The sequence below is a fragment of the Miscanthus floridulus genome, chromosome 11 (assembly GCF_019320115.1).
Source record: "Miscanthus floridulus cultivar M001 chromosome 11, ASM1932011v1, whole genome shotgun sequence".
Taxonomy (NCBI): domain Eukaryota; kingdom Viridiplantae; phylum Streptophyta; class Magnoliopsida; order Poales; family Poaceae; genus Miscanthus; species Miscanthus floridulus.
This window is the reverse complement of record NC_089590.1, coordinates 73,412,609-73,429,127: the sequence shown is the minus strand read 5'-3', so window position 1 is coordinate 73,429,127 and position 16,519 is coordinate 73,412,609. Positions and strand designations below refer to the sequence as shown.

General features: G+C 51.0%; 1 protein-coding gene across 1 annotated transcript; it reads right to left on the bottom strand.

The window, feature by feature from the left end:
- Positions 1 to 1,316: 1,316 nt before the first annotated feature.
- Positions 1,317 to 3,087, bottom strand: LOC136494743 (uncharacterized). Its single transcript, XM_066490920.1, has one exon. The coding sequence runs from the start codon at positions 2,895 to 2,897 to the stop codon at positions 1,533 to 1,535; it is 1,365 nt and encodes a 454-aa protein (XP_066347017.1). The 5' UTR covers positions 2,898 to 3,087; the 3' UTR covers positions 1,317 to 1,532.
- Between the last annotated feature and the right edge of the window lie 13,432 nt (positions 3,088 to 16,519).

Here is a 16,519-nt window from a genome sequence, read left to right as displayed (position 1 = left end):
TCTTTTGGATGTTAGCATCATTTTCCTAGAGCACCGCGACAATCATATAAATTTGCTCGTCTGATTTACAAAACACCGACAAAGTGCTTCACTTATGCATGAATGTTTACATACACCGATACACGCATGAACATACACAAGACGAACGCATACATACACACTTATCCCACGTGGGCATAGATCTTGATACCGACAAAATCATCACATGCATGTCGACGTTGACAATCCGTATTGTTTTGTTAACTGCCATGACTGTAAGTTTTGTGCTAATAATTCAAATCTCACTGAAAAGAATTCGTTTGCATTCTTGAAAACAAAAAATAGAAATAATGAATGTTTCTTTGTGATATGGTGGTATATAGATGGTGGGGCCATCCGAGTAAAGAATAATGAGAGCATCTATTGACAAATAAACATCTAACGAAGACCGTACAAGAAATATTCAAATAATTCCAAGCTAGATACCATAATATAGAACATGATTTTATGAAAAAAAAATCAAAATTGGTTTCATATTTTCCTGAGGTCAAACAGTTTTTCTATAATTTTTCAATGAGCAGATCAAATTTAAGATATTTAATTCCATATTTTATATAAAAAGATTTTCATTGTTACTACAAAAAAATTATACTTTTTTTAAATCTAATTGATTATAGTTCCTCATAGCTGACCAGCGTCATGTAAGATAGCGGAGTGACGTCCACGTCAATTAAAATTGCTTCCAAATTTGAGCGCGTGTTTAGTTCTCTGAATTTGGGAATTTGGGTTACTGTAGTACTTTCATTTTTATTTGGCAAATAGTGTTCAATCATGGACTAATTAGGCTTAAAACGTTCGTCTCGCAATTTCCAACAAAACTGTGTAATTAGTTTTTTTTTCGTCTACATTTAATGTTCTATACACGAATCATAAGATTCGATGTAATGGCTACTGTAGCACTTTTTGGGATTTTGGGTGGTAACTAAACACGCGCTGAATAAATTTAGACGGTTCCAAAAATTGGAGGACATTAGAATATCGGTTTCCGGATTACAAGAGAATAATTAAGCCGTCAATGTTATTTTTTCTTACGTTGGTCGTTTCATGATACGGGAAAATATTCTCTGCAACGGCGTCGCATAGAACCGGACGCGCGACACCGCCCGTGCACATGACGCGTGTCCCCTGGCCCCATCACAGCAGACGCAAGTTGCAGCCATTCCGGGCAAGCAACTCTGCAACACGAACGTTCTACTTCGCCTGGAGCCCTTGGTCTCCAAATTCAGACAGCGGAGAAGGTCAAAACTCGACAACAGATCAGTAACGAACAAAGATAGTTCAAATGAGATAGAAGTAAGAGTAAACCATAAGCCCGGCTCTACGTTGTTAATTTACACCACTGTTCAGGCTGTAATTACATTACAACACCCAAAATGAAAGAAAGAACAAACGTAAAAGGAACAGCACGCTATCATACACGAGGGAGGCTGACTGTGAGCCTGCTGCCTGTGCCTGTAAACACTTCATCGGACGGAAATTCGGTGGCCGGTGGGTCATCTCCTCGCCGGCTCGGCCCTCTGCATCCTAATCTGCTCCCTGAACTTGGCTATGAACTCGTCGGCCTTCCTGTCCACCTCGGCCTCCACCTCCGTCTCCGTCTCCCCCTCCGGTCCCGGCCTCATCGCCAGCTCAAAGAGCTCCTCGTCGCACGAGTAGCCGTCGCCGTCGTCCTCATCCACCCCGTTATCTTCGCAGCTATTTTCCTCCTTGATGGTGTCATCGTCGTCGAGATCACTGCTGAACGAGCTGTCCGACGCCGCATCCATCTCATCACCCAACGTCTCGTCGTCTGTTTCGTCGTCGATGGGCACTACAGGATCGTAGCGGCGGCCGAAGGCGCTCCTCGTCGCTTGCACCGCGGATCTGGACCGGAACTGCTTGCTGCCCGCGCCGCTGTGCGAGTGCGAGCCCAAACTTGCGTTCGGGCTCCGGTCGCTGCTAAGTGCTCCGAATTCATTGAAGCTCCTCGCCTTGGCCTTCAGGAGGCTGCTGCGTCGCCCGCGGCCGAGAAACGGCGGCGGTGGTGGAGGAGGGGGAGGCGGGAGCAGAGGCGGCGAGGACGGCGAGAGCGTCAGGTCGGCGTCGAGGACGGAGGACGGCGAAGGGATGGCGTGCTCGCGCACGACGTCGTATCCCGTTCCCGCCTTGGGAGCTAGGAGTAACTCTTCTTCTTCCTCCTCCTCCTCCTCAATGCTGCCGCCGTCGCTCATCATATCCCCTGCTGGTGCTGGTGTCGCCACCGGCGCCGACTCCTCGGCCGCCGCTGGCTTCAGTTTTCTCACCGGCAGGAGGAGTGGTTTCTCGCCCGTGTCGGTGATGACGGTGTTGCCGCTGTTGGTCCCTGACCCCGAAGTGTCCACGACGACCACGAGCGGGTCGTCTGGAAGGTACTGAGAGCTCCACGCCTGCTGGACGCCGCCGCCACCCTTGCTGGCGCCATCATCGTCGCCGCCGCCGTCCTGTTCCTCGAAGACCAGCGAGCCCTGCATCATCTGCGAGACGTAGGCCTCCACCGCCGCCACCTCGTCGTCGACGACGACGGGCAGCTTGGCGTCCGCCGCCGCGGCCACCTCGGCGTCGGCGTTCTTCTGGCCGAAGACGCCGTAGGAGATGATGATGCCGAGCAGGAGGAGGTGCGGCAGCTCCCAGATCCTGGGCGCCTCCGCCTGCCCCGACGGCAGCAGCGGCAGCAGCGCCACCACGAGCGCGAACAGCGCCGCCTTCGCGGCCAGGTTGGACGGGAACAGCAGCACGAGCACCTGCTGCAGCCACGCGGACGCGGAGACGTCGCTGGCCGTCGTCGTCGTAGCTACTCTAGCAGGCTGCTGCCCTGGAGCCGTTTCGGCCGCCTCCGCCATTGCGGACGCGGCGAGGTTCGTGCGTGCACGCAGTCTCTGCGCGCGCGCGCGCGCGGGCTGTGTTTGTTCGGGGGCTCGATAGGCTGCTGCGATGCGGTGGCGTTGGAGCGATAGATCCTTGGCTTTCGGACGGGGAGAGGAAGCTACGAGACTTGGTCGTGAAGCATGCGACGAAAGGGAGGGAAAGAATTTGATCGCGGCCGATCGAGCAGAACGGAGAGCAAGGGGAGCTGGCCAGTGGCCACTGTCATTTTAAATCTGACAGCAGGCCTCGCGCTCCCGGGTGATTAACTGCTACTAATGGAAACCTCAGGAGTGTGCTGGATCAAATGGCCGAAATTAATTTGAGGAAAAGGACCTCTTGAGAGCACTTGGGACTTTGGCATAGTAACCTCTAGAACTGCATGCACTGTACTATGTTCTTAGACAGTTAGGCTATTTAATTATTACGCTCTATTAGTGTCTACTGTCTAGCCTAGCCACGCAAAGATGGTGGAGCCGGCTGCCGGTGCATGCATGGTTGCCGGAGCACACACACGGCACACGGGCGGCGTCGCCAAGGTCAGACAATGGGCCAGGCACGGCTCACCTGCCTCTCGATCGTTGATCGTTTCTGTTTGGAGGATTATTCCAACAATCTCGTTCAGTAGATGTTTCTAGTAATGGAGGAGCATGCAGATCATCCTGATGTGCCGAAACAGGAAAGAAGCAGCTACTCCACACTTCAGGACGCATTCATTGATCCTGATGATCCGGCGAGCTCCAGAATCACAAAAGCTAGGGACCTAGGGTGCTGATACGACCTCTTTGCTATTTTTTTTCTTCGCTGCTGCTGGCACAGAATATGCATAGTTGGATGCCTTGTACGGTCGTGTTATTTTTTTGAAGACTACACAAGTCCCCATGGCCGTACGTAGTTAGATGTGATACGATCCGATCCGATTTGTTGCTGCGATGTGATTCGTCTTCGTCTCATCTGAGATGTGAACGCCGGCTTTCTGAAGAGGTGTGCAGATTTTCAGGAAACGGAAAAAGGTAGCTCGAGGCTTTCTGAGCATGCATGATGCATGGGTTATCCTTTGCTTAATTTTGCAGCTATCCGATCCTTTACCACCCCCGGGAAGGAGGAAATTCTATGCGTTTCCTTGTTCTGCTTAATTAAATTCTCTGGGAGGTTGAAGAATGTTCAAGTTACTGAGTAATCAAGCGGCGGTAGCAGGCGTCTAGCCACGAGCACGCCTCCGAGATGATATAAGGATCTGGACTGGGCCAGAATTCTTCTTGTTTTTTCTGCTCTGAATGGTCAGTGGGCTAGAATTTCTTCAAATGGGCCACAATGTCTGCACTTTCTCATTAGGTATTTGTCCTGTTTATCTTTTATTTCCCTGCATACTATATACTCCCTCCATCCCAAATTGTAAGTCATTCTAAGAATCTTGGAGAGTCAAAGCTTCTCAAGTTTGACCAAAATTATAAAAAAAATTATAAAGATTTATGACATCAAATAGATATACTATAAAAATATAGTTAACAAAGAATCTATTAGTACTTAGTTGGTATCATAAATGTTATTATCTTATTATATAAACTTGGTCAAACTTAAGATGCTTTGACCCTCCAAGATTCTTGGAATGACTTATAATTTGGGATGGAGGGAGTAAGATTGAACCGTCACTGTACTTACTCACCATACATACACACACTGCTCTTCGTCAGCGGAGATACTCTAGAATCAATGTTGACTGTCATGTTGATGGAGCTTTTTTTCTTAGTCCGGAAGGGCAGCGACCGGTGTCATTATCAGAAATGGCAGGGGGTCTCTCTGGAGTAACTAAAGATGCCGAAGAAGCGGAGCCCTAGCCGCCGAGGCTTGCCTAGGGTGCGACTAGCGACCAAATGGATAGATCGTGATTTCATACTCGACTATGCCACACTCGTAGGGAAGCTCAACTCCTGCGCTAACAGGAATACAGTTGACACTCAAAAGTGTCCCAATATGAGATTGGGCTACGATGTTAAGTTCATAATATTCAAAGGGGTATCGGAAACAGGAGCTCGGAAAATTCCGACCAGGATTTGGAATTTCCGACTCAGAAACCTTAAATGAACCAGAGCACTTTGGTTGAAGTTTTTCTCGGAAATTCTGATCCGAACCAGCGAGCCAACTCACCCTGTTTTCAGCCCAGCCATAGTGCTTCGGCTAAGCCGACTTTTCTGCTGTTTTCGAGTCGGTTCGACTTTCAAATCGATTTTGGACCTATTTTGGACTTAGGAAAATTGAAGATTACATTTGGAACTTGTTTTGTGGGATAAGACCACCCCTTCTATATATACGAGAGGATCATGACCGATTGAAGGATCCAACACTCAATCGTCATTTTACATCTGCTACCCCAATTTTATCCTTTTCCAACCCCCTTGTTTGTTGCATCAGTCTGCAAGATTCATCGGCGTTCTAGGTAGTTCTGCTGACGGGAGGTGCTCCTCCCCGACGGGTCATCCTGGGTCCTGGAAGGTGTTCCCAGGCTTTTGCGGTGAAGGACAGGCTCTAGATCGGTCTAATCGATCTCTAGATCGGTTTAATCAATCCTTAGAGTTGCTTGCTGCGTGTTGAAGGTTGATTGCTAGTCCTTGCTAGTGTGTGATTGAGATCTCAATCCAACGTCAACAAATAAAAATAAATAGCATTCATACCCTGGGTAGGCTTTGGGCCAAAGCGGGGAGAGATCAAAATGATATCTGTAGTGCTGCATGCGTTTCCTTTCATCAGTGTTCCAGAGTGTCATTTATCGAGCACTGGTTTCTAACTAAAGTGTATTCAGGCCTGTTTGGATTCATTAGTACTAAAAGTTAGTAGATAAAATTAGTACTAGTGGGTCCAAACAGACATGTTAATAAACCTGCTTTTTTCTCGAATACGCAAGAGCGTTGCGTATCATTGCATTAAGGAGAAATAGAAGTCATTTACGAGGGATCAGCCTGACGCCAGGTTCAGAAACGAAATAGTACATTGAAGAACTCGGTGGGTACGAAGCTACTGTGGCAGAACCGTCCAAAATAACACGCTTTCGGAGACGCTCGTTTTCCACTAGACACTAAACACCTCGAAAGTGGACTACATCGGACAGTTCCGTCGAGCACACCCCAAGGGAGAACTCAAACAATCCACGTTTTATATCCAGAATCCAATAATGAGTACGAGCTTACAATACTTAGTCCATTTCATACAACAAGAGTTCTTGAAAAATTATTTATTATAATACAAGAGTTCAGAGTGCTATAATTAAACAGTGGAATGAAAATAAACATCTAGCGGAAACGATTCAGGGATCCGTCTGTGCCCACCAGAAGAATCCTCCGCACAAGAGTTACTCCTCAAGCTGCACCTGCAACAGGGGTAAAATAAACCCTGAGTACACAATGTACTCGCAAGACTTATCCAATCAGTGGAAATAGTTTCCCGTCTCTCAAGGATATGATGGGTAATATGGATTTTCTGTTTTCTTTTTGTTTGCGAAAATCATTACTAGAAGTACGTTCTTAAGATCAAGTTTAATTAGCAGTCATGATTACTTCATTAACTAACCATTCTATGTAAGCACCTGTTCTACTTTCAAGCAAGGGTTAAGCAATCAGAACCATTTCACCATCTTTCATCTTTCAGTTCTTACTACGGTGCTAGACCATAGCCAAGTTGTATCGTCTCACAGAAACGACGATTCACGAACCAATGTATCTCAGCTGGGTATCCCGAAACACATCTCGTTTGTACCCCAGGCACAAACAAGACCAACCCATTCCACTCCTGTCACGGGGTCTAGGTCTTCGTCCAAACTTAGACTCCAAGCCCCTACACTTAAAGAGCCCGTCTCACTATGGTGCTTAGATGTCAATCTTTCCCCGCCTCCAATCAGTCGATCCAAAAAGAGCCAAAACCCACGACAAGAGCGTAACGAGCCTTCCCGCTGCCATAAGCAAGTATGTGCTCAGGATAATAAGTCTACGACCTGACTACTATCCACAGCAACGAACGGTCCTTAATCGACACGAACAGGGAAAACAATGTAACGAAGCTAAGCCCCGTTGGCCGCGGGACACAACCTGTTACACCCACCAATACCCATACCATATCCCTACCATATCTCCATTTTTTCTTTCATCATTTTATTATAAGAATAATAATAATCCTCTATTGTAAGCAACGGCAGGTTACTCACGCTATCTATGACCTAAGCATAACATCTACTTGAACCTGCACTAATAAGACTCTTAGGACAGATGTATCTATGCATGTGGTTTCCATAAAATTCCTGTAACGTAAATGCACAACACATATTTATATACGGTGAATTATAAAATAGAGGTTATGCACCGGGGCTTGCCTTGGGCAGGCGTGGAGTCAGCTGAGTCAGTCAGTGGCGGCTCTGGGACCTCCTCCTGCATGAGAATGTCCTCCTCATACTCCTTGACGATCTTCTCAAACTCGTAATCGCCGGTGGTCGCGATCTCCGACAACTCATTCTCTACATGCATGCGATGATGATGCAACACTTAGTATTCAGGCAATAGCAACTCTTAAACTAAGAATGCGCATACCAAGCTACTAAACTAGCTCTAATGACTAAGATACTAAGCTGACTATCATCTTCATCAAGCAATGTGTTGGATTCAACTAACAAACACTCAGTTTTGCAATTGAAGGGTATATCTTTATTTCTACTAATGTTTTAATGTATATTAAAATAAAGAGCATTTAACTACCCTAATGTTTAGAATATTCTAAGGCTACAAAAATTACAGTGAGCACATAATAACACAATGAAGCTACTATAAAATTTCTAGGACTAAAGCTATCACCAATTTATCACATAAATTCCTATAATAATTAACTTAATATTATTAAGCATCCTCAAATGATTTAATAGCTCCTAATGTCAACACGTATAAATATGAACTAAATACACCAACCGATAGATCACAATTTTAGGAACCTAACAAAATTTGTTTCATAATTTTTGGATACCTACATGATTTTATATGTTTTACCAAAGATCAGCTCAAAAATTAAATTAGAAAACCATTGCTAATTCCTTATGAAAAAGAAAACTAAATCTCCAGCGTGGCCCACACGCGCGCCCCGCACGACATAGCACGCGCAGCGCAGCAGCCCGCTGGCGTGGCCCACGCGAGGCGGCCCACGGCTGGGGTGTCCCGCGCGCGTCGGAGATTTTGCAAAAGAGACCTCGAACTCCTCCTAATTTACAACTAAGTATTAACATTATTTTCTCCTCTCTCAGACCTTCTCACAACGACTCAGCGCACGGCGATGCAGTGGGCGATGACACGGCGCGACCATGCTGGCTCCTAGAGGCTCGCGCTGGCCCGTCGGTCGGGCCAACCTTCAACTACGGTCCAACCGCCTACACCAAGCAGCAACGCGGGGCGGTGGGACGCGCTGGAGCGAGCTACAGCGACGCGCGACCGTCTACTGCGGCGGCGTAGCTGCCTCGGCGACCCAGAGCACCTAAGAACCTAACTGGCTAGCGAGGGAGCATCAGTAGACTACCATGGACCTAGCCGAGGTGACGGTTGGGGTGGAGGATGGCGGAGGAGGTGTGGCCACGTGTGGCCGAGCCGTGCGGTGGCGCACCACGGTGGCGCGGTCGCGTCAGTGGCGACAGGGAGGCGGTAGCGGTTCCACTAGCATGCGCAAGGTGGAGAGGGAGGCAAGGTGAAACTAATGGTGCAGGTGAATTGGCTCGGGAGGGACGATAGGAGGGCTGCCCTCGTCCACGGCCGGACGCGGCCTTATCGGCACGGCGATGGGAAACACCAAATTGGAGCTCGACTGAGCGTCATTCAAGGCGGGGTGGGGTCGGGCAGCGAGAGGACTTGATGGCGGTGACACAGGCGCGCAGAATTGAAAGGAGATGACCACTCGCTGGTCAATTGCGTGGGACGCAAATCCGACGGTGGCAGCAGAGAGAGAGAGACGGGCCGGTAGCTGGCACAACACGGCCTCACCTTGTTGGGACGTGCTCGGCACGACCGGGAAGGCATGCGCACAGACGCAAAGGACAAGCGCGCGCGTCCCCGACCGGCCATGGCCCGCGCGGCGCAGCGGCATAAATGGTAAGGCGACGGCGAGCGCGGCCACGTGCGCGCGACAGTGGCGGCCTCGAACAGGGCCAGCAGCGGAGCAAAGGTGCAGAGACAAGCGCGGACGTGACGGTGAGGCGACGGCACCGACACCGACAGCGATTGCGTCGTGGCGCGGGGCGGGTCGGCAGTGCGGCGGGACAGCCAGCAGCGCCGCACGGCCACGCAAACAGCAACAGTGGCTCCGTGTGGTAGAGGCCAGTGGCGACCAGGCCAGAGGAAGCCGCGGCCGGCCACGCGCAGCAGCGCGCGCACGCGCGAGCGACCAGCGCGGCGACAGCGCGCGCCCAAGCGTGGTCAACCCAAGAACGTGTCGTGTACGTATTTTAAAGAACCTATAATAACTAAACGGTTGCTTCTAGACCTAAACCATTTTCACCATGCTCAAGATGGTATATGAGGCTACCAAACCGAGCTAAAACATAGCGCCTATTCTTAACCCGATTTCGCAAAATAAATTGCCAAACATGGCATTGTCTAGCTGTCTATATACTTAAAAATCTTCTAAGTCTATGACCTGAATTTGATTCAAATTTGCATTTCTAGGCTATTAGAAATGTTGGCTAGCAATATTATTTTTCTACTACAAGTATTTCATTGTCATCTACAAAGTTCATATTCCAAACTTTATTTAAGCGTCACATATATGTTCTATAGTATTTTTGTTCAATAAAAATTAGTTTTAAACCCTACTTGATAAATATGAGTTATGAAATAACTTATCATTTAACATTTTTATTGATCATCTGAAGTTACAAAAATGTTATCTACACCTTCCGTCACATCAATTATCACATAAACATGATGCTCATGATATGATTTAGTAATTTGTTTAGGGCGTAACCGGCTACCCCCAACGCTAAACTCCTCAAATCCTTGGAGTCCGCTTGAGCCCACTGATCGGCCTCTACCTTGATGATAAGCAGTAGCTCCGGCACTGTGGTCGTGGCCTCCCGGAAACACCGTGCGTTCCTCTCTTTCCATATCTGCCAAGAGGTTAGCGCGAATAGCGAATCCACGCCCTTCCCTGGCTTCGAGGCCATGCCTTGCTTGCCGGTCATTCGTCCAGTGTCGCTTTCGGAACAAGAGCCAGAGGAAGATCTTAGATCTTCACCTTCAGCGGCGCCCAAGTCTTCCAGATCAGCAAGTGACCACGGAAAGGGATAGAACCTGTGTGGAGCATTTTGTAGGCGGATTTGGTGATATACTTTCCGTCAGACGTCCATCGCCAAACTGTCCTGTCCTGTTGCTCACGTAGGTTCACGTCGGCCGTGGCTTCCCAAAGGTCCAAGAACTCCGCGATCGCAGTCCATTGCCCGTGATGGCTCGCGTCCATTGCCTGTTGGTAAGCCCTTGGCGAACCGTTAGGATTGATCTGATCCTCCTGGACACCAGCTGCACAAGGTTGGGGGCAATGTCTGACGGCGCTGCTTGATGAAGCCAACGATCGTCCCAAAACAGCACGGTGGAGCCGTCCCCGAGCTCAGTGTACGTGGACGTGCGGAAGAACGCTCGGACCTGCGTGTCAGCGTTGATTGGCAGTTCACTCTAGGCGCGCGAGCTGTCAGCCTTCTGAAGCCAAAGCCACCGTGTTTGGAGAGCGTACCCCGCGAGCTTGAGATCTGTGATCCCGAGCCCTCCCAACTCAGTTGGCCTGCAGGCTGTCTTCCATGCCACCATACACAGCGTCGATGATGCCACGGTACACTTGCCGCGGACCAACGCGTCGTTGCCGACCCACATAAACTTTCTGCATATCGCGTCGATCTCTTTTGTCGCCCACGGCGGTAGGCTGTCCGCCATCATCGAGTAGATGCCCGGAGCACCGATTTGATCCACACTAGTCTTCCGCTCCTTGCCATCAGGGAGCCGTGGCAAGGCGGCAGCTTATGCGCGACGGCCTCCACGACAGAGTGCACATGAGCTCTGGGCACTTTCTTGGTGCTCAATGGAAGGCCCAGATATCGGATTGGGAACTCTTGGATTTGGCAACCCAGGATGGTGACAATGTCCTCTAGTGCCTCCTTCCCGCCGAAGATAGGAGTGATGGAACACTTGGACAGGTTTGTCTTCAAGCCTGATGCCTCCCCGAACACTCGGAGAATCTCCTTGACCGCCCTCGCCTCCTGCACGGACGGTCGGATGAACAAGATGATGTCGCCTGTGTACAGACTGCATTGGAATTTGATCTCTTGTAGCGGAATTGGACGCAAAACGCCGTCCCTGCTGGCCTTGGCGAACTTCTGGTGTAGCACGTCCATCGCACTGATGAACAGCATCGGCGATAAGGAGTCTCCCTGGCGCACCCCTCTGAAGTGTTTGATCGGTGGCCCTTGATGGCCATTAAGGATGATCCTGGATGACGCCGTCGAGAGCAGTGCAGAGATCCATCGGCACCAAGCTTGACTGAACCCCCTCGCTCAGCGGGAAGGGCCAAGAGAGGGTGTCGAAAGCTTTGGAGATGTCGAGCTTCAGGAGCAGCATGGGCACCTTTTTCTTCCTAATGAGAATGGATGCTCGCTGTATGTATTTGAAGTTGTCCTGAATAATTCTTTCACGAATGAAGGCGTTCTGGTTCTTGTCGATCAGCATGTTGAGCTTGGGAGCTAGCCTCAGCGCAAGGATCTTGGAGATCAACTTCGCGAAGCTGTGAATCATCGTTATCGGCCGGAAGTGTGCAGGGCAAGTAGCTCCCACCTTCTTGGGCAATAGGACAATCAGTGCGTTGTTTAGCTTCTCAAGCCCTCTGTAGTCCCCTCCCCGCGCACGAACGACTGGATCACGGCCATGACCTCTTCCTAGATGATGTGCCATGACGATCTGTAGAACGCCCCTGTGAAGCCGTCCGGGCCAGGCGCCCTGTCAGGCGGTAGTTCCTTGATAGCGTTTCATACCTCATCAGCTTGTATGTCCACGTCGAGCTCTGCGAGAGGCATTGGGTGAATGCTTAGTGCTTGGAAGTTGATCGTTGTGCGGCTGCTCATTGCCGTTCCAAACACCCCACAGAAGTGGTCGTAGAGCCCTTTGGCTCCATCCCTTCGTGATCAGCAGCGACATGGCCTGCGACTGTCAGGGAAGGTATGAAATTACGTCGCTTCCTGCCTCGTCCGATCAGGTGGAAATATGCCGTGTTTGCATCCCCCTCGGCCAAACGCCGTACAAGTGAACGTTGTTTGGCCATTGTTCTCTCCAGAGATGAAAGGCCAAGGCAGCGTAACTTCATCCGCTTCCTTAGCGAGGCTACCGCTTCAGAGAGAGGTCGCGCCTCTTGTGCCATGTCGAGGCGGTGGATGAGCTCGCGGGCCATGAGGAGCTGGTCTTTGATCCCTCCGATCCTAGGGCCTCTTTGGCACGGCTTATGCCGGCTTCGGCTTCATCTATTTTACGCAAATCGAGGCACCGTAGCGTGAAGCCGTTTTGTAAGTCGGGATTAAAATGAACTAGAAGCCGGAAAAAACCAGTTTTTCTGGCTTCACCGGTTTTGACTTCACCGGTGAAGTTATTTTGGATGAGCCGTGTCAAAGGAGGCTTTAGTCGCAGCCCATCTCTGCAGTTCTTTAACGAGCCCGCGTAGCAAGTCGTCCAGTCACGGAATTGGCCCACGAGAGGCGGGCTGGCAGCGCCAGGCGTCCTTGATGACCTGTTCATAGTCGGCGAACTTGGGCCAGAACACTTCGAAGTGGAACCTCGATTTAGACATGCTTCCCAGATTGGTGTGCAGGAGCAGAGGGCAATGATCCAAAGCGTCGGTGCCCAGGCATGTGAGGTAGGAATTGGGGAACATCTCGTCCCAGCCGAGGGAAACTAGCACTCGGTCCAGCCTGACCAAAGTCGGGTTCTCCCATTCGTTGCTCCAAGTGAAGCACCGGCCATGCAGGTGCAAATCCTGCAGCTCAAGGTCTTCCACCGTGCGCCTGAAGCGAGAGAGGTTAGCACGATTTATCCTGTTATTGTTCTTGTCCGTCTCAGACAGAATCAAGTTGAAGTCGCCACAAAGGGCCCACGGTCCAGAGCAACTGTCCCGGATGGCCTCGAGCTCCTCCAAGAAGAGGATCTTGTCGCTGTCGTCCTGAGGCCCGTAGACGGAGGAGAGCCACCAGGAGGATTCTTGGTCGCCCACCTGGGCCTGCGGCCGCACCCTGACAGTGAGCGAATAACAACCCACGAGGACGTCTGATAGGGAGACATCAGTTTGCGCAGGTAAGTATGCGAAGTCGGTGAAACCCATTCCGAGCATGGCGAACACCAGGTACAGGGAGATTACATCTAGTTTAGTTTCCTGCAAGCACACGATGTTGGGACGTATGTCGTCAACCAGCGTGCGGACGTTGTCCCGGCGGGCCCTTTCATTCAGCCCGCGCACATTCCACGACATGATCGTGGTAGGCCCACAAGAGCATCGGCTCAGTTTTGAGTGATCAGTGGATCACTCATCAGTTTTATCAAATATCCGCTAGTGTTGTCGAGCATCCACTAGCCGTGCCGACCACGAACAAGCGTTCTCCGTCCTCACATACTGGTCTCGTTCGTTGGTCTGAAACTTGGCTGAAACTGACTGAAAATACTGTTCTTGCTGAATTGTTGTGAGAGAAAAACACTGTTCCGGCTGAAAAAAAAATACCGAACAAGTCGAATATAGGGTAAGCCGATCAAAGCCACTATGGCTAGAGCTAGAAGAAGAAAGGAGAACAGGGCATGCACACATAGTATAAGACACCAGCATTAACTAAAACTATGTCTAAGAGATGTCAAATCTGAACTCTCTTTACTGAGTTGCATTGACAATCTATTTATACAACTCTATCTATCTAGTCCTAGTACAGCGTAACAGCGCACATGCTATAACGGTAACTAGATAACATACATGATTAACTCAGCACCGGCCTCTGCATATGGCTACAGTGCTGCAGGTGAGCCGTGCGGCGCCTACACCTGCAGCGCTACAGTATCATAGCAGGAGGGCCTTTTCGGCGTCGTCTTCCCTTGATGTGTTCACACAAGCTAGCAGTAGATTATCTAACAATTTTCTCCTAATCCTACTGCTAACCCTTGTACCCCTCCATGCCGATCATCTCCTTTAGCTCCGTGAGTCGAAGACGTCCGAGCGGCTTGGTGAGGACGTTCGCGAGTTGCCGACCAGTTTCGACGAACTCGATGACGATCTGCCCTCCATTGACACAGTCACTGAGGAAGTAGAACTTTACGTCGATGTGTTTGCTCCGGTCGTGCAAAACCGGATTCTTCACGAGGGCGATGGCGAGCTGGTTGTCCACCATCAGTGCTGGTGGGAGAGCTTCCACGCCGGTCAGCTCGCCTAGCAGCCGGCGCAGCCACACAACCTGGCACGTCGCTGTGGCCACCGCTACATACCCTGCCTCGCACGTAGATAGCGCCACCACCTTCTATTTCAGCGACAGCTATGAAATTAGAGCCGACCCGAGGAAGACGAGCACGCCAAAGGTGTCCGTCGTCCGTCGATGTCTCCCGTCATGTTTGCATCGCTGAACACAGTGAGCTACAGCCTACTCCCACTGGTCTTTGGTAAGATGATCCCATGATCTACCATCCCCTTGACGTAGTAGCCGCTTCACCGCAGTCCAGTGATTCTCTCTGGGATTTTCCATGAAGCGACTGACGTAGCCCACGACGAACGCAATATCCGGTCTCGTGTGGACTAGGTAGCACAGACCGTCGACGATGATCTGGTAGAGTGTTGCATCCACCTTCGTCGCGGTGCTGGCCTTTGTCAGCTTCAGTCACTCCTCCATCGGAGTCACGCATGGCTTGCACTCAGCCATGCCGCTCTGCTCCAACAGCGTGGAGGCATACGCGCTCTGACCGAGCGTGAGTTCCTCCTTTCCCTGTCTCACCTCGATGCCGAGGTAGTAGGAGAGTGCATCTAGATCGCTCATTCGAAAATAAGCCACCATCTCGCGCTTGAAGCTACTGATGTCCTCCGCGCGCGCACCAGTGACGATCAAGTCATCCACATACATGCCGATGATGAACTCCTCCTTCCCCCGTCCCCGCGTGTAGAGCGCGTGCTCGGTTGCACACCGCTGAAACCCAAGCTCGCCCAGCGTGACGTCAAGCTTGATGTTCCATGCTCGTGGGGCCTGCCGCAGCCCGTAGAGCGCCTTACGCAGTTGGAGCACCCTGTGCTCCTCTCCCTTGACAGTGAAACCTAGAGGTTGCCTGACGAAGACCGTTTCCGCCAGCTCACCGTTGAGGAAGGCTGATTTAACGTCCAAGTGATGGACGCGTCAGTCCTTTGCTGCTGCCAAGGCTAGTAGCAAACGAATCGACTCCATGCACGCTACTAGCGCAAAGACCTCATCGAAGTCTGTACCCTCGTGCTGAACAAAGCCTCGAGCGATGAGGCGCGCCTTGAGCTTGACAATGGCGCCGAGCTCGTCCCGCTTGACTTTGTACACCCATTTCAAGCTGATCGGACGGCATCCTGGAGGTGGATCGACGAGCTGCCATGTCTCGTTTTTCTCGATCGCCTTCATCTCCTCCAGCATCGCCCGTTGCCAGTTTCCATCCCGCTCGGCCAGCGCGAACATGGGTGGTTCCTCTGCACTGACGAACAGCAGCTCTGCATCATTGAGCAGCCAACCAGCCAGTCCTGCGGGTCCTATGTCGCCGACGATGTCATCTAGCCCACGGAACCGCACCTCCTCACCGTCATGGAAGGCATCCACGAATTCAGTGATGTCACTTGGAGGTGAGGCGAACTCGATCGACGTCGATGGAGTTCCCTGTTTCGCCAGAGTGCTCGGCACAGCACCTAGAGTGCTTGGCACCCTGGTTGTAGTGCTGGGCACTACTACTGGACAGCTCGTCATAACTCCTGTAGTGTTCGGCCACACTGTAGGAGTGCCTAGCCTCAGTCTTAGAGTGGTTTGCACCACTATAAGACGTCTTGGCTACGCCATGGTAGTGCTCGCCACTTGTCCTGGAGTGGTTGCCACCACTGCAGAACCTCCCGGCACCACTTCTGGCGTGCTCGGCATCCCTCTAGGAGTGCTCGGCATCCCTCCCTAAGTGCTTGGCACTGTCCCAGGAGTGCTCGGCTCTACCGCTGGAGTGCTCGGCACTCCTCGCGGAGTGCTCGGCACCTCTTCCCCAGCGTCTCCACCACCGTGGATGACCAAGTGCTCGACGACGAAGGTGTTGGTGAAGTTGCCAGCTTCCCTCGTGCTTGGACTGCTCTAGTCCCAAGTCGCCTCCTCGTCGAACACAATGTCACGCGAGATAAGCACCTTGTCTCCGTGTGGGTCATAGAGCCGGTACGCCTTGGTACCCTCCGTGTAGCCTAGGAACACCATGGGTGTGCTCCTATCCTCTAGCTTGGTGAGGTTCAGCTTTGTCTTCCTGACGTGGCCGATGCAGCCGAATGTCCGGAGGAAGGACACGCTCGGCTTGCGCCCATACCAAGCTTCGAACGACGTCTTGCCCGT